Source organism: Protomyctophum bolini (genome assembly GCF_963924005.1).
Source record: "Protomyctophum bolini genome assembly, chromosome: 1".
Taxonomy (NCBI): Eukaryota; Metazoa; Chordata; class Actinopteri; order Myctophiformes; family Myctophidae; genus Protomyctophum; species Protomyctophum bolini.
In genome coordinates, this window is record NC_137862.1 from 12,292,576 (window position 1) to 12,317,673 (window position 25,098).

The 25,098-nt window shown below is 36.2% G+C and overlaps 1 protein-coding gene across 1 annotated transcript in view; it reads right to left on the minus strand.

Annotated features, from left to right (window-relative positions):
* LOC308314125 (uncharacterized protein) overlaps positions 1-25,098 on the minus strand; it is a 105,288-nt gene that overhangs the window by 8,461 nt on the left and 71,729 nt on the right. Inside the window, exon 20 of the mRNA XM_080761539.1 lies at positions 93-326. Coding sequence (XP_080617665.1) covers positions 93-326 — 234 coding nt within the window. The remainder of the gene's footprint in view (positions 1-92; positions 327-25,098) is intronic.

Below are 25,098 nucleotides of genomic sequence, written 5' to 3' on the forward strand. Positions count from 1 at the left end.
GAGCCTCTGAGCCACTACTACCGCTACACAATGCAAGCCACCTGGAGGAGAAAGCGGTCACTGCATATCACAACCGAACATGGTGGTCTCACCAGAGAGGGAGTAGTCGGTGGTGTTGATGTGCAGGGTGGGGGTGTAGCTGACAGTGGGCACATGGTGTCTCTTCTCCGTGCGTCTGTAGCGGAACCACACCACCAGGCCCAGCAGCGCCATGATGAGCAGCAGCAGGAAGACGATGCCCAGCACGGCGCCCGCAGACTGGCGCCCCGACGCCAGCGCCGGGCTGATCTTGGTGTACGGGTTGAGCTCCTCCATCACCAGCGCAGCTGAGGGGAGATCCGTCGTTAACATTGGCTACGTTTACATGAAGGGTGATCATTCCGAATAAATACTTCCGAATAAAATACATCCGATGTAATGTTTTTTGCCGCGAGTTTACATGGGAAATGGTCATTCCGAATGAGTGTTTATATGGAGAAGTGATAGAAGACATGATACATGTTAATTCACGTGAAACTACGCCATCTGTTGGACATATAGGCAGTTCATTCATTGTGACTGTCTCAACAATACAAACATATTACAGACGAAAGACGATACTTTGAAATCCCATCATTTCATACCGCAGTAGGGAATGGGCTGAAAACATGGGCTATAACCCATCGTTTTTGTCATTTCGTCATTTTTTTCAAATCGTCAAAAATGATGAAAAACGGCGTGCCATAGTATGCCGTACGATATGGGCTATAGCCCACGGTCCAAAATGATGAGAAACGAGGCTAACTTTTTTTTTCAAAATTTCAAAAAACATGGGCTATAACCCATCGTTTTTGTCATTTCGTCATTTTTTTTAAATCGTCAAAAATGATGAAAAACGGCGCGCTATAGTATGCCGTACGATATGGGCTATAGCCCACGGTCCAAAATGATGAGAAACGAGGCTAACTTTTTTTTTCAAAATTTCAAAAAACATGGGCTATAACCCATCGTTTTTGTCATTTTGTCATTTTTTTCAAATCGTCAAAAATGATGAAAAACAGCGCGCTATAGTATGCCGTACGATATGGGCTATAGCCCATGGTCCAAAATGATGAGAAACGAGGCTAACTTTTTTTTTCAAAATTTCAAAAAACATGGGCTATAACCCATCGTTTTTGTCATTTCGTCATTTTTTTTAAATCCTCAAAAATGATGAAAAACGGCGCGCTATAGTATGCCGTACGATATGGGCTATAGCCCACGGTCCAAAATGATGAGAAACGAGGCTAACTTTTTTTTTTTTAATTTAAAAAAACATGGGCTATAACCCATCGTTTTTGTCATTTTGTCATTTTTTTCAAATCGTCAAAAATGATGAAAAACGGCACGCTATAGTATGCCGTACGATATGGGCTATAGCCCATGGTCCAAAATGATGAGAAACGAGGCTAACTTTTTTTTTTCAAAATTTCAAAAAACATGGGCTATAACCCATCGTTTTTGTCATTTCGTCATTTTTTTCAAATCGTCAAAAATGATGAAAAACGGCGTGCCATAGTATGCCGTACGATATGGGCTATAGCCCACGGTCCAAAATGATGAGAAACGAGGCTAACTTTATTTTTCAAAATTTCAAAAAACATGGGCTATAACCCATCGTTTTTGTCATTTCGTCATTTTTTTTAAATCGTCAAAAATGATGAAAAACGGCGTGCCATAGTATGCCGTACGATATGGGCTATAGCCCACGGTCCAAAATGATGAGAAACGAGGCTAACTTTTTTTTTCAAAATTTCAAAAAACATGGGCTATAACCCATCGTTTTTGTCATTTCGTCATTTTTTTTAAATCGTCAAAAATGATGAAAAACGGCGCGCTATAGTATGCCGTACGATATGGGCTATAGCCCACGGTCCAAAATGATGAGAAACGAGGCTAACTTTTTTTTTCAAAATTTCAAAAAACATGGGCTATAACCCATCGTTTTTGTCATTTCATCATTTTTTTTAAATCGTCAAAAATGATGAAAAACGGCGTGCCATAGTATGCCGTACGATATGGGCTATAGCCCACGGTCCAAAATGATGAGAAACGAGGCTAACTTTTTTTTTCAAAATTTCAAAAAACATGGGCTATAACCCATCGTTTTTGTCATTTTGTCATTTTTTAAAAATCGTCAAAAATAATGAAAAACGGCGCGCTATAGTATGCCGTACGATATGGGCTATAGCCCATGGTCCAAAATGATGAGAAACGAGGCTAACTTTTTTTTTCAAAATTTCAAAAAACATGGGCTATAACCCATCGTTTTTGTCATTTCGTCATTTTTTTGAAATCGTCAAAAATGATGAAAAACGGCGTGCCATAGTATGCCGTACGATATGGGCTATAGCCCACGGTCCAAAATGATGAGAAACGAGGCTAACTTTTTTTTTTCAAAATTTCAAAAAACATGGGCTATAACCCATCGTTTTTGTCATTTCGTCATTTTTTTTTAATCGTCAAAAATGATGAAAAACGGCGCGCTATAGTATGCCGTACGATATGGGCTATAGCCCATGGTCCAAAATGATGAGAAACGAGGCTAACTTTTTTTTCCAAAATTCAAAAAACATGGGCTATAACCCATCGTTTTTGTCATTTCGTCATTTTTTTTAAATCGTCAAAAATGATGAAAAACGGCGCGCTATAGTATGCCGTACGATATGGGCTATAGCCCATGGTCCAAAATGATGAGAAACGAGGCTAACTTTTTTTTTCAAAATTTCAAAAAACATGGGCTATAACCCATCGTTTTTGTCATTTCGTCATTTTTTTCAAATCTTCAAAAATGATGAAAAACTGCGCGCTATAGTATGCCGTACGATATGGGCTATAGCCCATGGTCCAAAATGATGAGAAACGAGGCTAACTTTTTTTTTCAAAATTTCAAAAAACATGGGCTATAACCCATCGTTTTTGTCATTTCGTCATTTTTTTCAAATCTTCAAAAATGATGAAAAACTGCGCGCTATAGTATGCCGTACGATATGGGCTATAGCCCACGGTCCAAAATGATGAGAAACGAGGCTAACTTTTTTTTTCAAAATTTCAAAAAACATGGGCTATAACCCATCGTTTTTGTCATTTCGTCATTTTTTTAAAATCGTCAAAAATAATGAAAAACGGCGCGCTATAGTATGCCGTACGATATGGGCTATAGCCCATGGTCCAAAATGATGAGAAACGAGGCTAACTTTTTTTTTCAAAATTTCAAAAAACATGAGCTATAACCCATCGTTTTTGTCATTTTGTCATTTTTTTCAAATCGTCAAAAATGATGAAAAACGGCGTGCCATAGTATGCCGTACGATATGGGCTATAGCCCACGGTCCAAAATGATGAGAAACGAGGCTAACTTTTTTTTTCAAAATTTCAAAAAACATGGGCTATAACCCATCGTTTTTGTCATTTCGTCATTTTTTTTAAATCGTCAAAAATGATGAAAAACGGCGCGCTATAGTATGCCGTACGATATGGGCTATAGCCCACGGTCCAAAATGATGAGAAACGAGGCTACCTTTTTTTTTTCAAAATTTCAAAAAACATGGGCTATAACCCATCGTTTTTGTCATTTCGTCATTTTTTTTAAATCGTCAAAAATGATGAAAAACGGCGCGCTATAGTATGCCGTACGATATGGGCTATAGCCCATGGTCCAAAATGATGAGAAACGAGGCTAACTTTTTTTTCCAAAATTCAAAAAACATGGGCTATAACCCATCGTTTTTGTCATTTCGTCATTTTTTTTAAATCGTCAAAAATGATGAAAAACGGCGCGCTATAGTATGCCGTACGATATGGGCTATAGCCCATGGTCCAAAATGATGAGAAACGAGGCTAACTTTTTTTTTCAAAATTTCAAAAAACATGGGCTATAACCCATCGTTTTTGTCATTTCGTCATTTTTTTCAAATCTTCAAAAATGATGAAAAACTGCGCGCTATAGTATGCCGTACGATATGGGCTATAGCCCATGGTCCAAAATGATGAGAAACGAGGCTAACTTTTTTTTTCAAAATTTCAAAAAACATGGGCTATAACCCATCGTTTTTGTCATTTCGTCATTTTTTTCAAATCGTCAAAAATGATGAAAAACGGCGTGCCATAGTATGCCGTACGATATGGCCTATAGCCCATGGTCCAAAATGATGGGAAACGAGGATAACCTTTTTTTTCAAAATTTCAAAAAACATGGGCTATAACCCATCGTTTTTGTCATTTCGTCATTTTTATTAAATCGTCAAAAATGATGAAAAACGGCGCGCTATAGTATGCCGTACGATATGGGCTATAGCCCACGGTCCAAAATGATGAGAAACGAGGCTAACTTTTTTTTTCAAAATTTCAAAAAACATGGGCTATAACCCATCGTTTTTGTCATTTCGTCATTTTTTTCAAATCCTCAAAAATGATGAAAAACGGCGCGCTATAGTATGCCGTACGATATGGGCTATAGCCCACGGTCCAAAATGATGAGAAACGAGGCTAACTTTTTTTTTCAAAATTTCAAAAAACATGGGCTATAACCCATCGTTTTTGTCATTTTGTCATTTTTTTCAAATCGTCAAAAATGATGAAAAACGGCGCGCTATAGTATGCCGTACGATATGGGCTATAGCCCACGGTCCAAAATGATGAGAAACGAGGCTAACTTTTTTTTTCAAAATTTCAAAAAACATGGGCTATAACCCATCGTTTTTGTCATTTCGTCATTCTTTTTTAAATCGTCAAAAATGATGAAAAACGGCGCGCTATAGTATGCCGTACGATATGGGCTATAGCCCATGGTCCAAAATGATGAGAAACGAGGCTAACTTTTTTTTCCAAAATTCAAAAAACATGGGCTATAACCCATCGTTTTTGTCATTTCATCATTTTTTTCAAATCTTCAAAAATGATGAAAAACTGCGCGCTATAGTATGCCAAAAATGACAAAAACGTTTTAGCCCATGTTTTTTGAAATTTTGAAAAAAAAAGTTAGCCTCGTTTCTCATCATTTTGGACCGTGGGCTATAGCCCATATCGTACGGCATACTATGGCACGCCGTTTTTCATCATTTTTGACGATTTAAAAAAAATGACGAAATGACAAAAACGATGGGTTATAGCCCATGTTTTTTGAAATTTTGAAAAAAAAAGTTAGCCTCGTTTCTCATCATTTTGGACCATGGGCTATATCCCATATCGTACGGCATACTATAGCGCCAAGTTTTTCATCATTTTTGAAGATTTAAAAAAAATGACGAAATGACAAAAACGATGGGTTATAGCCCATGTTTTTTGAAATTTTGAAAAAAAAAGTTAGCCTCGTTTCTCATCATTTTGGACCATGGGCTATAGCCCATATCGTACGGCATACTATAGCGTGCCGTTTTTCATCATTTTTGACGATTTAAAAAAAATGACGAAATGACAAAAACGATGGGTTATAGCCCATGTTTTTTGAAATTTTGAAAAAAAAAGTTAGCCTCGTTTCTCATCATTTTGGACCGTGGGCTATAGCCCATATCGTACGGCTATGGCACGCCGTTTTTCATCATTTTTGACGATTTGAAAAAAATTACGAAATGACAAAAACGATGGGTTATAGCCCATGTTTTTTGAAATTTTGAAAAATAAAGTTAGCCTCGTTTCTCATCATTTTGGACCATGGGCTATAGCCCATATCGTACGGCATACTATAGCGCGCAGTTTTTCATCATTTTTGAAGATTTGAAAAAAATGACGAAATGACAAAAACGATGGGTTATAGCCCATGTTTTTTGAAATTTTGAAAAAAAAAGTTAGCCTCGTTTCTCATTATTTTGGACCATGGGCTATAGCCCATATCGTACGGCATACTATAGCGCGCCGTTTTTCATCATTTTTGACGATTAAAAAAAAATGACGAAATGACAAAAACGATGGGTTATAGCCCATGTTTTTTGAAAATTTGAAAAAAAAAGTTAGCCTCGTTTCTCATCATTTTGGACCGTGGGCTATAGCCCATATCGTACGGCATACTATGGCACGCCGTTTTTCATCATTTTTGACGATTTGAAAAAAATGACGAAATGACAAAAACGATGGGTTATAGCCCATGTTTTTTGAAATTTTGAAAAAAAAAGTTAGCCTCGTTTCTCATCATTTTGGACCATGGGCTATAGCCCATATCGTATGGCATACTATAGCGCGCCGTTTTTCATCATTTTTGACGATTTAAAAAAAATGACGAAATGACAAAAACGATGGGTTATAGCCCATGTTTTTTGAAATTTTGAAAAAAAAAGTTAGCCTCGTTTCTCATCATTTTGGACCATGGGCTATAGCCCATATCGTACGGCATACTATAGCGCACTGTTTTTCATCATTTTTGACGATTAAAAAAAAATGACGAAATGACAAAAACGATGGGTTATAGCCCATGTTTTTTGAAATTTTGAAAAAAAAAGTTAGCCTCGTTTCTCATCATTTTGGACCGTGGGCTATAGCCCATATCGTACGGCATACTATGGCACGCCGTTTTTCATCATTTTTGAGGATTTAAAAAAAATGACGAAATGACAAAAACGATGGGTTATAGCCCATGTTTTTTGAAATTTTGAAAAAAAAAGTTAGCCTCGTTTCTCATCATTTTGGACCATGGGCTATAGCCCATATCGTACGGCATACTATAGCGCGCAGTTTTTCATCATTTTTGAAGATTTGAAAAAAATGACGAAATGACAAAAACGATGGGTTATAGCCCATGATTTTTGAAATTTTGAAAAAAAAAGTTAGCCTCGTTTCTCATCATTTTGGACCATGGGCTATAGCCCATATCGTACGGCATACTATAGCGCGCCGTTTTTCATCATTTTTGACGATTTGAAAAAAATGACGAAATGACAAAAACGATGGGTTATAGCCCATGTTTTTTGAAATTTTGAAAAAAAAAGTTAGCCTCGTTTCTCATCATTTTGGACCATGGGCTATAGCCCATATCGTACGGCATACTATAGCGCCCAGTTTTTCATCATTTTTGAAGATTTGAAAAAAATGACGAAATGACAAAAACGATGGGTTTTAGCCCATGTTTTTTGAAATTTTGAAAAAAAAAGTTAGCCTCGTTTCTCATCATTTTGGACCATGGGCTATAGCCCATATCGTACGACTATGGCACGCCGTTTTTCATCATTTTTGACGATTTGAAAAAAATGACGAAATGACAAAAACGATGGGTTATAGCCCATGTTTTTTGAAATTTTGAAAAATAAAGTTAGCCTCGTTTCTCATCATTTTGGACCATGGGCTATAGCCCATATCGTACGGCATACTATAGCGCGCAGTTTTTCATCATTTTTGAAGATTTGAAAAAAATGACGAAATGACAAAAACGATGGGTTATAGCCCATGTTTTTTGAAATTTTGAAAAAAAAAGTTAGCCTCGTTTCTCATTATTTTGGACCATGGGCTATAGCCCATATCGTACGGCATACTATAGCGCGCCGTTTTTCATCATTTTTGACGATTTAAAAAAAATGACGAAATGACAAAAACGATGGGTTATAGCCCATGTTTTTTGAAATTTTGAAAAAAAAAGTTAGCCTCGTTTCTCATCATTTTGGACCGTGGGCTATAGCCCATATCGTACGGCATACTATGGCACGCCGTTTTTCATCATTTTTGACGATTTGAAAAAAATTACGAAATGACAAAAACGATGGGTTATAGCCCATGTTTTTTGAAATTTTGAAAAAAAAAGTTAGCCTCGTTTCTCATCATTTTGGACCATGGGCTATAGCCCATATCGTACGGCATACTATAGCGCGCAGTTTTTCATCATTTTTGAAGATTTGAAAAAAATGACGAAATGACAAAAACGATGGGTTATAGCCCATGTTTTTTGAAATTTTGAAAAAAAAAGTTAGCCTCGTTTCTCATCATTTTGGACCATGGGCTATAGCCCATATCGTACGGCATACTATAGCGCGCCGTTTTTCATCATTTTTGACGATTTAAAAAAAATGACGAAATGACAAAAACGATGGGTTATAGCCCATGTTTTTTGAAATTTTGAAAAAAAAAGTTAGCCTCGTTTCTCATCATTTTGGACCGTGGGCTATAGCCCATATCGTACGGCATACTATGGCACGCCGTTTTTCATCATTTTTGACGATTTGAAAAAAATTACGAAATGACAAAAACGATGGGTTATAGCCCATGTTTTTTGAAATTTTGAAAAAAAAAGTTAGCCTCGTTTCTCATCATTTTGGACCATGGGCTATAGCCCATATCGTACGGCATACTATAGCGCGCAGTTTTTCATCATTTTTGAAGATTTGAAAAAAATGACGAAATGACAAAAACGATGGGTTATAGCCCATGTTTTTTGAAATTTTGAAAAAAAAAGTTAGCCTCGTTTCTCATCATTTTGGACCATGGGCTATAGCCCATATCGTACGGCATACTATAGCGCGCCGTTTTTCATCATTTTTGACGATTTAAAAAAAATGACGAAATGACAAAAACGATGGGTTATAGCCCATGTTTTTTGAAATTTTGGAAAAAAAAGTTAGCCTCGTTTCTCATCATTTTGGACCGTGGGCTATAGCCCATATCGTACGGCATACTATGGCACGCCGTTTTTCATCATTTTTGACGATTTGAAAAAAATGACGAAATGACAAAAACGATGGGTTATAGCCCATGTTTTTTGAAATTTTGAAAAAAAAAGTTAGCCTCGTTTCTCATCATTTTGGACCATGGGCTATAGCCCATATCGTACGGCATACTATAGCGCGCAGTTTTTCATCATTTTTGAAGATTTGAAAAAAATGACGAAATGACAAAAACGATGGGTTATAGCCCATGTTTTTTGAAATTTTGAAAAAAAAAGTTAGCCTCGTTTCTCATCATTTTGGACCATGGGCTATAGCCCATATCGTACGGCATACTATAGCGCGCCGTTTTTCATCATTTTTGACGATTTTAAAAAAATGACGAAATGACAAAAACGATGGGTTATAGCCCATGTTTTTTGAAATTTTGAAAAAAAAAGTTAGCCTCGTTTCTCATCATTTTGGACCGTGGGCTATAGCCCATATCGTACGGCATACTATGGCACGCCGTTTTTCATCATTTTTGACGATTTGAAAAAAATGACGAAATGACAAAAACGATGGGTTATAGCCCATGTTTTTTGAAATTTTGAAAAAAAAAGTTAGCCTCGTTTCTCATCATTTTGGACCATGGGCTATAGCCCATATCGTACGGCATACTATAGCGCCCAGTTTTTCATCATTTCTGAAGATTTGAAAAAAATGACGAAATGACAAAAACGATGGGTTATAGCCCATGTTTTTTGAAATTTTGAAAAAAAAAGTTAGCCTCGTTTCTCATCATTTTGGACCGTGGGCTATAGCCCATATCGTACGGCATACTATGGCACGCCGTTTTTCATCATTTTTGACGATTTGAAAAAAATGACGAAATGACAAAAACGATAGGTTATAGCCCATGTTTTTTGAAATTTTGAAAAAAAAAGTTAGCCTCGTTTCTCATCATTTTAGACCATGGGCTATAGCCCATATCGTACGGCATACTATAGCGCCCAGTTTTTCATCATTTTTGAAGATTTGAAAAAAATGACGAAATGACAAAAACGATGGGTTATAGCCCATGTTTTTTTTAAATTTTGAAAAAAAAAGTTAGCCTCGTTTCTCATCATTTTGGACCATGGGCTATAGCCCATATCGTACGGCATACTATAGCGTGCCGTTTTTCATCATTTTTGACGATTTAAAAAAAATGACGAAATGACAAAAACGATGGGTTATAGCCCATGTTTTTTGAAATTTTGAAAAAAAAAGGTTAGCCTCGTTTCTCATCATTTTGGACCGTTGGCTATAGCCCATATCGTACGACTATGGCACGCCGTTTTTCATCATTTTTGACGATTTGAAAAAAAATGACGAAATGACAAAAACGATGGGTTATAGCCCATGTTTTTTGAAATTTTGAAAAATAAAGTTAGCCTCGTTTCTCATTATTTTGGACCATGGGCTATAGCCCATATCGTACGGCATACTATAGCGCGCCGTTTTTCATCATTTTTGACGATTTAAAAAAAATGACGAAATGACAAAAACGATGGGTTATAGCCCATGTTTTTTGAAATTTTGAAAAAAAAAAGTTAGCCTCGTTTCTCATCATTTTGGACCGTGGGCTATAGCCCATATCGTACGGCATACTATGGCACGCCGTTTTTCATCATTTTTGACGATTTGAAAAAAATGACGAAATGACAAAAACGATGGGTTATAGCCCATGTTTTTTGAAATTTTGAAAAAAAAAAGTTAGCCTCGTTTCTCATCATTTTGGACCGTGGGCTATAGCCCATATCGTACGACTATGGCACGCCGTTTTTCATCATTTTTGACGATTTGAAAAAAATGACGAAATGACAAAAACGATGGGTTATAGCCCATGATTTTTGAAATTTTGAAAAAAAAAGTTAGCCTCGTTTCTCATCATTTTGGACCATGGGCTATAGCCCATATCGTACGGCATACTATAGCGCCCAGTTTTTCATCATTTCTGAAGATTTGAAAAAAATGACGAAATGACAAAAACGATGGGTTATAGCCCATGTTTTTTGAAATTTTGAAAAAAAAAGTTAGCCTCGTTTCTCATCATTTTGGACCATGGGCTATAGCCCATATCGTACGGCATACTATAGCGCGCCGTTTTTCATCATTTTTGACGATTTTTAAAAAATGACGAAATGACAAAAACGATGGGTTATAGCCCATGTTTTTTGAAATTTTGAAAAAAAAAGTTAGCCTCGTTTCTCATCATTTTGGACCGTGGGCTATAGCCCATATCGTACGGCATACTATGGCACGCCGTTTTTCATCATTTTTGACGATTTGAAAAAAATGACGAAATGACAAAAACGATGGGTTATAGCCCATGTTTTTTGAAATTTTGAAAAAAAAAGTTAGCCTCGTTTCTCATCATTTTGGACCATGGGCTATAGCCCATATCGTACGGCATACTATAGCGCCCAGTTTTTCATCATTTCTGAAGATTTGAAAAAAATGACGAAATGACAAAAACGATGGGTTATAGCCCATGTTTTTTGAAATTTTGAAAAAAAAAGTTAGCCTCGTTTCTCATCATTTTGGACCGTGGGCTATAGCCCATATCGTACGGCATACTATGGCACGCCGTTTTTCATCATTTTTGACGATTTGAAAAAAATGACGAAATGACAAAAACGATAGGTTATAGCCCATGTTTTTTGAAATTTTGAAAAAAAAAGTTAGCCTCGTTTCTCATCATTTTAGACCATGGGCTATAGCCCATATCGTACGGCATACTATAGCGCCCAGTTTTTCATCATTTTTGAAGATTTGAAAAAAATGACGAAATGACAAAAACGATGGGTTATAGCCCATGTTTTTTTTAAATTTTGAAAAAAAAAGTTAGCCTCGTTTCTCATCATTTTGGACCATGGGCTATAGCCCATATCGTACGGCATATTATAGCGTGCCGTTTTTCATCATTTTTGACGATTTAAAAAAAATGACGAAATGACAAAAACGATGGGTTATAGCCCATGTTTTTTGAAATTTTGAAAAAAAAAGGTTAGCCTCGTTTCTCATCATTTTGGACCGTTGGCTATAGCCCATATCGTACGACTATGGCACGCCGTTTTTCATCATTTTTGACGATTTGAAAAAAAATGACGAAATGACAAAAACGATGGGTTATAGCCCATGTTTTTTGAAATTTTGAAAAATAAAGTTAGCCTCGTTTCTCATTATTTTGGACCATGGGCTATAGCCCATATCGTACGGCATACTATAGCGCGCCGTTTTTCATCATTTTTGACGATTTAAAAAAAATGACGAAATGACAAAAACGATGGGTTATAGCCCATGTTTTTTGAAATTTTGAAAAAAAAAAGTTAGCCTCGTTTCTCATCATTTTGGACCGTGGGCTATAGCCCATATCGTACGGCATACTATGGCACGCCGTTTTTCATCATTTTTGACGATTTGAAAAAAATGACGAAATGACAAAAACGATGGGTTATAGCCCATGTTTTTTGAAATTTTGAAAAAAAAAAGTTAGCCTCGTTTCTCATCATTTTGGACCGTGGGCTATAGCCCATATCGTACGACTATGGCACGCCGTTTTTCATCATTTTTGACGATTTGAAAAAAATGACGAAATGACAAAAACGATGGGTTATAGCCCATGATTTTTGAAATTTTGAAAAAAAAAGTTAGCCTCGTTTCTCATCATTTTGGACCATGGGCTATAGCCCATATCGTACGGCATACTATAGCGCGCCGTTTTTCATCATTTTTGACGATTTAAAAAAAATGACGAAATGACAAAAACGATGGGTTATAGCCCATGTTTTTTGAAATTTTGAAAAAAAAAAGTTAGCCTCGTTTCTCATCATTTTGGACCGTGGGCTAAAGCCCATATCGTACGGCATACTATGGCACGCCGTTTTTCATCATTTTTGACGATTTGAAAAAAATGACGAAATGACAAAAACGATGGGTTATAGCCCATGTTTTTTGAAATTTTGAAAAAAAAAGTTAGCCTCGTTTCTCATCATTTTGGACCATGGGCTATAGCCCATATCGTACGGCATACTATAGCGCCCAGTTTTTCATCATTTTTGAAGATTTGAAAAAAATGACGAAATGACAAAAACGATGGGTTATAGCCCATGTTTTTTGAAATTTTGAAAAAAAAAGTTAGCCTCGTTTCTCATCATTTTGGACCATGGGCTATAGCCCATATCGTACGACTATGGCACGCCGTTTTTCATCATTTTTGACGATTTGAAAAAAATGACGAAATGACAAAAACGATGGGTTATAGCCCATGTTTTTTGAAATTTTGAAAAATAAAGTTAGCCTCGTTTCTCATCATTTTGGACCATGGGCTATAGCCCATATCGTACGGCATACTATAGCGCGCAGTTTTTCATCATTTTTGAAGATTTGAAAAAAATGACGAAATGACAAAAACGATGGGTTATAGCCCATGTTTTTTGAAATTTTGAAAAAAAAAGTTAGCCTCGTTTCTCATTATTTTGGACCATGGGCTATAGCCCATATCGTACGGCATACTATAGCGCGCCGTTTTTCATCATTTTTGACGATTTAAAAAAAATGTCGAAATGACAAAAACGATGGGTTATAGCCCATGTTTTTTGAAATTTTGAAAAAAAAAGTTAGCCTCGTTTCTCATCATTTTGGACCGTGGGCTATAGCCCATATCGTACGGCATACTATGGCACGCCGTTTTTCATCATTTTTGACGATTTGAAAAAAATTACGAAATGACAAAAACGATGGGTTATAGCCCATGTTTTTTGAAATTTTGAAAAAAAAAGTTAGCCTCGTTTCTCATCATTTTGGACCATGGGCTATAGCCCATATCGTACGGCATACTATAGCGCGCAGTTTTTCATCATTTTTGAAGATTTGAAAAAAATGACGAAATGACAAAAACGATGGGTTATAGCCCATGTTTTTTGAAATTTTGAAAAAAAAAGTTAGCCTCGTTTCTCATCATTTTGGACCATGGGCTATAGCCCATATCGTACGGCATACTATAGCGCGCCGTTTTTCATCATTTTTGACGATTTAAAAAAAATGACGAAATGACAAAAACGATGGGTTATAGCCCATGTTTTTTGAAATTTTGAAAAAAAAAGTTAGCCTCGTTTCTCATCATTTTGGACCGTGGGCTATAGCCCATATCGTACGGCATACTATAGCACGCCGTTTTTCATCATTTTTGACGATTTGAAAAAAATGACGAAATGACAAAAACGATGGGTTATAGCCCATGTTTTTTGAAATTTTGAAAAAAAAAGTTAGCCTCGTTTCTCATCATTTTGGACCATGGGCTATAGCCCATATCGTACGGCATACTATAGCGCGCAGTTTTTCATCATTTTTGAAGATTTGAAAAAAATGACGAAATGACAAAAACGATGGGTTATAGCCCATGTTTTTTGAAATTTTGAAAAAAAAAGTTAGCCTCGTTTCTCATCATTTTGGACCATGGGCTATAGCCCATATCGTACGGCATACTATAGCGCGCCGTTTTTCATCATTTTTGACGATTTTAAAAAAATGACGAAATGACAAAAACGATGGGTTATAGCCCATGTTTTTTGAAATTTTGAAAAAAAAAGTTAGCCTCGTTTCTCATCATTTTGGACCGTGGGCTATAGCCCATATCGTACGGCATACTATGGCACGCCGTTTTTCATCATTTTTGACGATTTGAAAAAAATGACGAAATGACAAAAACGATGGGTTATAGCCCATGTTTTTTGAAATTTTGAAAAAAAAAGTTAGCCTCGTTTCTCATCATTTTGGACCATGGGCTATAGCCCATATCGTACGGCATACTATAGCGCCCAGTTTTTCATCATTTCTGAAGATTTGAAAAAAATGACGAAATGACAAAAACGATGGGTTATAGCCCATGTTTTTTGAAATTTTGAAAAAAAAAGTTAGCCTCGTTTCTCATCATTTTGGACCATGGGCTATAGCCCATATCGTACGGCATACTATAGCGCGCCGTTTTTCATCATTTTTGACGATTTAAAAAAAATGACGAAATTACAAAAACGATGGGTTATAGCCCATGTTTTTTGAAATTTTGAAAAAAAAAGTTAGCCTCGTTTCTCATCATTTTGGACCGTGGGCTATAGCCCATATCCTACGACTATGGCACGCCGTTTTTCATCATTTTTGACGATTTGAAAAAAATGACGAAATGACAAAAACGATGGGTTATAGCCCATGTTTTTTGAAATTTTGAAAAATAAAGTTAGCCTCGTTTCTCATCATTTTGGACCATGGGCTATAGCCCATATCGTACGGCATACTATAGCGCGCAGTTTTTCATCATTTTTGAAGATTTGAAAAAAATGACGAAATGACAAAAACGATGGGTTATAGCCCATGTTTTTTGAAATTTTGAAAAAAAAAGATAGCCTCGTTTCTCATCATTTTGGACCGTGGGCTATAGCCCATATCGTACGGGATACTATGGCACGCCGTTTTTCATCAGTTTTGACGATTTGAAAAAAATGACGAAATGACAAAAACGATGGGTTATAGCCCATGTTTTTTGAAATTTTGAAAAAAAAAGTTAGCCTCGTTTCTCATCATTTTGGACCGTGGGCTATAGCCCATATCGTACGGCATACTATAGCGCGCCGTTTTTCATCATTTTTGACGATTTTAAAAAAATTACGAAATTACAAAAACGATGGGTTATAGCCCATGTTTTTTGAAATTTTGAAAAAAAAAGTTAGCCTCGTTTCTCATCATTTTGGACCGTGGGCTATAGCCCATATCCTACGACTATGGCACGCCGTTTTTCATCATTTTTGACGATTTGAAAAAAATGACGAAATGACAAAAACGATGGGTTATAGCCCATGTTTTTTGAAATTTTGAAAAATAAAGTTAGCCTCGTTTCTCATCATTTTGGACCATGGGCTATAGCCCATATCGTACGGCATACTATAGCGCGCAGTTTTTCATCATTTTTGAAGATTTGAAAAAAATGACGAAATGACAAAAACGATGGGTTATAGCCCATGTTTTTTGAAATTTTGAAAAAAAAAGATAGCCTCGTTTCTCATCATTTTGGACCGTGGGCTATAGCCCATATCGTACGGGATACTATGGCACGCCGTTTTTCATCAGTTTTGACGATTTGAAAAAAATGACGAAATGACAAAAACGATGGGTTATAGCCCATGTTTTTTGAAATTTTGAAAAAAAAAATTAGCCTCGTTTCTCATCATTTTGGACCGTGGGCTATAGCCCATATCGTACGGCATACTATAGCGCGCCGTTTTTCATCATCTTTGGCGATTTAAAAAAAATTACGAAATGACAAAAACGATGGGTTATAGCCCATGTTTTTTGAAATTTTGAAAAAAAAAGTTAGCCTCGTTTCTCATTATTTTGGACCATGGGCTATAGCCCATATCGTACGGCATACTATAGCGCGCCGTTTTTCATCATCTTTGACGATTAAAAAAAAATGACGAAATGACAAAAACGATGGGTTATAGCCCATGTTTTTTGAAATTTTGAAAAAAAAAGTTAGCCTCGTTTCTCATCATTTTGGACCATGGGCTATAGCCCATATCGTACGGCATACTATAGCGCGCAGTTTTTCATCATTTTTGAAGATTTGAAAAAAATGACGAAATGACAAAAACGATGGGTTATAGCCCATGTTTTTTGAAATTTTGAAAAAAAAAGTTAGCCTCGTTTCTCATTATTTTGGACCATGGGCTATAGCCCATATCGTACGGCATACTATAGCGCGCCGTTTTTCATCATTTTTGACGATTTAAAAAAAATGACGAAATGACAAAAACGATGGGTTATAGCCCATGTTTTTTGAAATTTTTAAAAAAAAAGTTAGCCTCGTTTCTCATCATTTTGGACCGTGGGCTATAGCCCATATCGTACGGCATACTATGGCACGCCGTTTTTCATCATTTTTGACGATTTGAAAAAAATGACGAAATGACAAAAACGATGGGTTATAGCCCATGTTTTTTGAAATTTTGAAAAAAAAAGTTAGCCTCGTTTCTCATCATTTTGGACCATGGGCTATAGCCCATATCGTACGGCATACTATAGCGCGCAGTTTTTCATCATTTTTGAAGATTTGAAAAAAATGACGAAATGACAAAAACGATGGGTTATAGCCCATGTTTTTTGAAATTTTGAAAAAAAAAGTTAGCCTCGTTTCTCATCATTTTGGACCATGGGCTATAGCCCATATCGTACGGCATACTATAGCGCGCCGTTTTTCATCATTTTTGACGATTTTAAAAAAATGACGAAATGACAAAAACGATGGGTTATAGCCCATGTTTTTTGAAATTTTGAAAAAAAAAGTTAGCCTCGTTTCTCATCATTTTGGACCGTGGGCTATAGCCCATATCGTACGGCATACTATGGCACGCCGTTTTTCATCATTTTTGACGATTTGAAAAAAATGACGAAATGACAAAAACGATGGGTTATAGCCCATGTTTTTTGAAATTTTGAAAAAAAAAGTTAGCCTCGTTTCTCATCATTTTGGACCATGGGCTATAGCCCATATCGTACGGCATACTATAGCGCCCAGTTTTTCATCATTTCTGAAGATTTGAAAAAAATGACGAAATGACAAAAACGATGGGTTATAGCCCATGTTTTTTGAAATTTTAAAAAAAAAAGTTAGCCTCGTTTCTCATCATTTTGGACCATGGGCTATAGCCCATATCGTACGGCATACTATAGCGCGCCGTTTTTCATCATTTTTGACGATTTAAAAAAAATGACGAAATTACAAAAACGATGGGTTATAGCCCATGTTTTTTGAAATTTTGAAAAAAAAAGTTAGCCTCGTTTCTCATCATTTTGGACCGTGGGCTATAGCCCATATCCTACGACTATGGCACGCCGTTTTTCATCATTTTTGACGATTTGAAAAAAATGACGAAATGACAAAAACGATGGGTTATAGCCCATGTTTTTTGAAATTTTGAAAAATAAAGTTAGCCTCGTTTCTCATCATTTTGGACCATGGGCTATAGCCCATATCGTACGGCATACTATAGCGCGCAGTTTTTCATCATTTTTGAAGATTTGAAAAAAATGACGAAATGACAAAAACGATGGGTTATAGCCCATGTTTTTTGAAATTTTGAAAAAAAAAGATAGCCTCGTTTCTCATCATTTTGGACCGTGGGCTATAGCCCATATCGTACGGGATACTATGGCACGCCGTTTTTCATCAGTTTTGACGATTTGAAAAAAATGACGAAATGACAAAAACGATGGGTTATAGCCCATGTTTTTTGAAATTTTGAAAAAAAAAGTTAGCCTCGTTTCTCATCATTTTGGACCGTGGGCTATAGCCCATATCGTACGGCATACTATAGCGCGCCGTTTTTCATCATCTTTGGCGATTTAAAAAAAATTACGAAATGACAAAAACGATGGGTTATAGCCCATGTTTTTTGAAATTTTGAAAAAAAAAGTTAGCCTCGTTTCTCATTATTTTGGACCATGGGCTATAGCCCATATCGTACGGCATACTATAGCGCGCCGTTTTTCATCATCTTTGACGATTTAAAAAAAATGACGAAATGACAAAAACGATGGGTTATAGCCCATGTTTTTTGAAATTTTGAAAAAAAAAGTTAGCCTCGTTTCTCATCATTTTGGACCATGGGCTATAGCCCATATCGTACGGCATACTATAGCGCGCAGTTTTTCATCATTTTTGAAGATTTGAAAAAAATGACGAAATGACAAAAACGATGGGTTATAGCCCATGTTTTTTGAAATTTTGAAAAAAAAAGTTAGCCTCGTTTCTCATTATTTTGGACCATGGGCTATAGCCCATATCGTACGGCATACTATAGCGCGCCGTTTTTCATCATCTTTGACGATTTAAAAAAAATGACGAAATGACAAAAACGATGGGTTATAGCCCATGTTTTTTGAAATTTTGAAAAAAAAGGATAGCCTCGTTTCTCATCATTTTGGACCGTGGGCTATAGCCCATATCGTACGGCATACTATGGCACGCCATTTTTCATCATTTTTGACGATTTGAAAAAAATGACGAAATGACAAAAACGATAGGTTATAGCCCATGTTTTTTGAAATTTTGAAAAAAAAAGTTAGCCTCGTTTCTCATCATTTTAGACCATGGGCTATAGCCCATATCGTACGGCATACTATAGCGCGCCGTTTTTCATCATTTTTGACGATTTAAAAAAAATGACAAAATGACAAAAACGATGGGTTATAGCCCATGTTTTTTTAAATTTTGAAAAAAAAAGTTAGCCTCGTTTCTCATCATTTTGGACCATGGGCTATAGCCCATATCGTACGGCATACTATAGCGCGCAGTTTTTCATCATTTTTGAAGATTTTAAAAAAATGACGAAATGACAAAAACGATGGGTTATAGCCGATGTTTTTTGAAATTTTGAAAAAAAAGTTAGCCTCGTTTCTCATCATTTTGGACCATGGGCTATAGCCCATATCGTACGGCATACTATAGCGCGCCGTTTTTCATCATTTTTGACGATTTAAAAAAAATGACGAAATTAAAAAAACGATGGGTTATAGCCCATGTTTTTTGAAATTTTGAAAAAAAAAGTTAGCCTCGTTTCTCATCATTTTGGACCGTGGGCTATAGCCCATATCCTACGACTATGGCACGCCGTTTTTCATCATTTTTGACGATTTGAAAAAAATGACGAAATGACAAAAACGATGGGTTATAGCCCATGTTTTTTGAAATTTTGAAAAATAAAGTTAGCCTCGTTTCTCATCATTTTGGACCATGGGCTATAGCCCATATCGTACGGCATACTATAGCGCGCAGTTTTTCATCATTTTTGAAGATTTGAAAAAAATGACGAAATGACAAAAACGATGGGTTATAGCCCATGTTTTTTTAAATTTTGAAAAAAAAAGTTAGCCTCGTTTCTCATCATTTTGGACCATGGGCTATAGCCCATATCGTACGGCATACTATAGCGCGCCGTTTTTCATCATTTTTGACGATTTTAAAAAAATGACGAAATGACAAAAACGATGGGTTATAGCCCATGTTTTTTGAAATTTTGAAAAAAAAAGTTAGCCTCGTTTCTCATCATTTTGGACCGTGGGCTATAGCCCATATCGTACGGCATACTATGGCACGCCGTTTTTCATCATTTTTGACGATTTGAAAAAAATGACGAAATGACAAAAACGATGGGTTATAGCCCATGTTTTTTGAAATTTTGAAAAAAAAAGTTAGCCTCGTTTCTCATCATTTTGGACCATGGGCTATAGCCCATATCGTACGGCATACTATAGCGCCCAGTTTTTCATCATTTCTGAAGATTTGAAAAAAATGACGAAATGACAAAAACGATGGGTTATAGCCCATGTTTTTTGAAATTTTGAAAAAAAAAGTTAGCCTCGTTTCTCATCATTTTGGACCATGGGCTATAGCCCATATCGTACGGCATACTATAGCGCGCCGTTTTTCATCATTTTTGACGATTTGAAAAAAATGACGAAATGACAAAAACGATGGGTTATAGCCCATGTTTTTTGAAATTTTGAAAAATAAAGTTAGCCTCGTTTCTCATCATTTTGGACCATGGGCTATAGCCCATATCGTACGGCATACTATAGCGCGCAGTTTTTCATCATTTTTGAAGATTTGAAAAAAATGACGAAATGACAAAAACGATGGGTTATAGCCCATGTTTTTTTAAATTTTGAAAAAAAAAGTTAGCCTCGTTTCTCATCATTTTGGACCATGGGCTATAGCCCATATCGTACGGCATACTATAGCGCGCCGTTTTTCATCATTTTTGACGATTTTAAAAAAATGACGAAATGACAAAAACGATGGGTTATAGCCCATGTTTTTTGAAATTTTGAAAAAAAAAGTTAGCCTCGTTTCTCATCATTTTGGACCGTGGGCTATAGCCCATATCGTACGGCATACTATGGCACGCCGTTTTTCATCATTTTTGACGATTTGAAAAAAATGACGAAATGACAAAAACGATGGGTTATAGCCCATGTTTTTTGAAATTTTGAAAAAAAAAGTTAGCCTCGTTTCTCATCATTTTGGACCATGGGCTATAGCCCATATCGTACGGCATACTATAGCGCCCAGTTTTTCATCATTTCTGAAGATTTGAAAAAAATGACGAAATGACAAAAACGATGGGTTATAGCCCATGTTTTTTGAAATTTTGAAAAAAAAAGTTAGCCTCGTTTCTCATCATTTTGGACCATGGGCTATAGCCCATATCGTACGGCATACTATAGCGCGCCGTTTTTCATCATTTTTGACGATTAAAAAAAAATGACGAAATTACAAAAACGATGGGTTATAGCCCATGTTTTTTGAAATTTTGAAAAAAAAAGTTAGCCTCGTTTCTCATCATTTTGGACCGTGGGCTATAGCCCATATCCTACGACTATGGCACGCCGTTTTTCATCATTTTTGACGATTTGAAAAAAATGACGAAATGACAAAAACGATGGGTTATAGCCCATGTTTTTTGAAATTTTGAAAAATAAAGTTAGCCTCGTTTCTCATCATTTTGGACCATGGGCTATAGCCCATATCGTACGGCATACTATAGCGCGCAGTTTTTCATCATTTTTGAAGATTTGAAAAAAATGACGAAATGACAAAAACGATGGGTTATAGCCCATGTTTTTTGAAATTTTGAAAAAAAAAGATAGCCTCGTTTCTCATCATTTTGGACCGTGGGCTATAGCCCATATCGTACGGGATACTATGGCACGCCGTTTTTCATCAGTTTTGACGATTTGAAAAAAAAGACGAAATGACAAAAACGATGGGTTATAGCCCATGTTTTTTGAAATTTTGAAAAAAAAAGTTAGCCTCGTTTCTCATCATTTTGGACCGTGGGCTATAGCCCATATCGTACGGCATACTATAGCGCGCCGTTTTTCATCATTTTTGACGATTTAAAAAAAATTACGAAATGACAAAAACGATGGGTTATAGCCCATGTTTTTTGAAATTTTGAAAAAAAAAGTTAGCCTCGTTTCTCATCATTTTGGACCATGGGCTATAGCCCATATCGTACGGCATACTATAGCGCGCAGTTTTTCATCATTTTTGAAGATTTGAAAAAAATGACGAAATGACAAAAACGATGGGTTATAGCCCATGTTTTTTGAAATTTTGAAAAAAAAAGTTAGCCTCGTTTCTCATCATTTTGGACCGTGGGCTATAGCCCATATCGTACGGCATACTATGGCACGCCGTTTTTCATCATTTTTGACGATTTGAAAAAAATGACGAAATGACAAAAACGATAGGTTATAGCCCATGTTTTTTGAAATTTTGAAAAAAAAAGTTAGCCTCGTTTCTCATCATTTTAGACCATGGGCTATAGCCCATATCGTACGGCATACTATAGCGCGCCGTTTTTCATCATTTTTGACGATTTAAAAAAAATGACAAAATGACAAAAACGATGGGTTATAGCCCATGTTTTTTTAAATTTTGAAAAAAAAAGTTAGCCTCGTTTCTCATCATTTTGGACCATGGGCTATAGCCCATATCGTACGGCATACTATAGCGCGCAGTTTTTCATCATTTTTGAAGATTTTAAAAAAATGACGAAATGACAAAAACGATGGGTTATAGCCGATGTTTTTAGAAATTTTGAAAAAAAAGTTAGCCTCGTTTCTCATCATTTTGGACCATGGGCTATAGCCCATATCGTACGGCATACTATAGCGCGCCGTTTTTCATCATTTTTGACGATTTAAAAAAAATGACGAAATTAAAAAAACGATGGGTTATAGCCCATGTTTTTTGAAATTTTGAAAAAAAAAGTTAGCCTCGTTTCTCATCATTTTGGACCGTGGGCTATAGCCCATATCCTACGACTATGGCACGCCGTTTTTCATCATTTTTGACGATTTGAAAAAAATGACGAAATGACAAAAACGATGGGTTATAGCCCATGTTTTTTGAAATTTTGAAAAATAAAGTTAGCCTCGTTTCTCATCATTTTGGACCATGGGCTATAGCCCATATCGTACGGCATACTATAGCGCGCAGTTTTTCATCATTTTTGAAGATTTGAAAAAAATGACGAAATGACAAAAACGATGGGTTATAGCCCATGTTTTTTTTAATTTTGAAAAAAAAAGTTAGCCTCGTTTCTCATCATTTTGGACCATGGGCTATAGCCCATATCGTACGGCATACTATAGCGCGCCGTTTTTCATCATTTTTGACGATTTTAAAAAAATGACGAAATGACAAAAACGATGGGTTATAGCCCATGTTTTTTGAAATTTTGAAAAAAAAAGTTAGCCTCGTTTCTCATCATTTTGGACCGTGGGCTATAGCCCATATCGTACGGCATACTATGGCACGCCGTTTTTCATCATTTTTGACGATTTGAAAAAAATGACGAAATGACAAAAACGATGGGTTATAGCCGATGTTTTTTGAAATTTTGAAAAAAAAGTTAGCCTCGTTTCTCATCATTTTGGACCATGGGCTATAGCCCATATCGTACGGCATACTATAGCGCGCCGTTTTTCATCATTTTTGACGATTTAAAAAAAATGACGAAATGACAAAAACGATGGGTTATAGCCCATGTTTTTTGAAATTTTGAAAAAAAAAGTTAGCCTCGTTTCTCATCATTTTGGACCGTGGGCTATAGCCCATATCCTACGACTATGGCACGCCGTTTTTCATCATTTTTGACGATTTGAAAAAAATGACGAAATGACAAAAACGATGGGTTATAGCCCATGTTTTTTGAAATTTTGAAAAATAAAGTTAGCCTCGTTTCTCATCATTTTGGACCATGGGCTATAGCCCATATCGTACGGCATACTATAGCGCGCAGTTTTTCATCATTTTTGAAGATTTGAAAAAAATGACGAAATGACAAAAACGATGGGTTATAGCCCATGTTTTTTGAAATTTTGAAAAAAAAAGATAGCCTCGTTTCTCATCATTTTGGACCGTGGGCTATAGCCCATATCGTACGGGATACTATGGCACGCCGTTTTTCATCAGTTTTGACGATTTGAAAAAAAAGACGAAATGACAAAAACGATGGGTTATAGCCCATGTTTTTTGAAATTTTGAAAAAAAAAGTTAGCCTCGTTTCTCATCATTTTGGACCGTGGGCTATAGCCCATATCGTACGGCATACTATAGCGCGCCGTTTTTCATCATTTTTGACGATTTAAAAAAAATTACGAAATGACAAAAACGATGGGTTATAGCCCATGTTTTTTGAAATTTTGAAAAAAAAAGTTAGCCTCGTTTCTCATTATTTTGGACCATGGGCTATAGCCCATATCGTACGGCATACTATAGCGCGCCGTTTTTCATCATCTTTGACGATTTAAAAAAAATGACGAAATGACAAAAACGATGGGTTATAGCCCATGTTTTTTTAAATTTTGAAAAAAAAAGTTAGCCTCGTTTCTCATCATTTTGGACCATGGGCTATAGCCCATATCGTACGGCATACTATAGCGCGCAGTTTTTCATCATTTTTGAAGATTTGAAAAAAATGACGAAATGACAAAAACGATGGGTTATAGCCCATGTTTTTTGAAATTTTGAAAAAAAAAGTTAGCCTCGTTTCTCATTATTTTGGACCATGGGCTATAGCCCATATCGTACGGCATACTATAGCGCGCCGTTTTTCATCATCTTTGACGATTTAAAAAAAATGACGAAATGACAAAAACGATGGGTTATAGCCCATGTTTTTTGAAATTTTGAAAAAAAAGGATAGCCTCGTTTCTCATCATTTTGGACCGTGGGCTATAGCCCATATCGTACGGCATACTATGGCACGCCGTTTTTCATCATTTTTGACGATTTGAAAAAAATGACGAAATGACAAAAACGATAGGTTATAGCCCATGTTTTTTGAAATTTTGAAAAAAAAAGTTAGCCTCGTTTCTCATCATTTTAGACCATGGGCTATAGCCCATATCGTACGGCATACTATAGCGCGCAGTTTTTCATCATTTTTGAAGATTTGAAAAAAATGACGAAATGACAAAAACGATGGGTTATAGCCCATGTTTTTTGAAATTTTGAAAAAAAAAGTTAGCCTCGTTTCTCATTATTTTGGACCATGGGCTATAGCCCATATCGTACGGCATACTATAGCGCGCCGTTTTTCATCATTTTTGACGATTTAAAAAAAATGACGAAATGACAAAAACGATGGGTTATAGCCCATGTTTTTTTAAATTTTGAAAAAAAAAGTTAGCCTCGTTTCTCATCATTTTGGACCATGGGCTATAGCCCATATCGTACGGCATACTATAGCGCGCAGTTATTCATCATTTTTGAAGATTTTAAAAAAATGACGAAATGACAAAAACGATGGGTTATAGCCGATGTTTTTTGAAATTTTGAAAAAAAAGTTAGCCTCGTTTCTCATCATTTTGGACCATGGGCTATAGCCCATATCGTACGGCATACTAT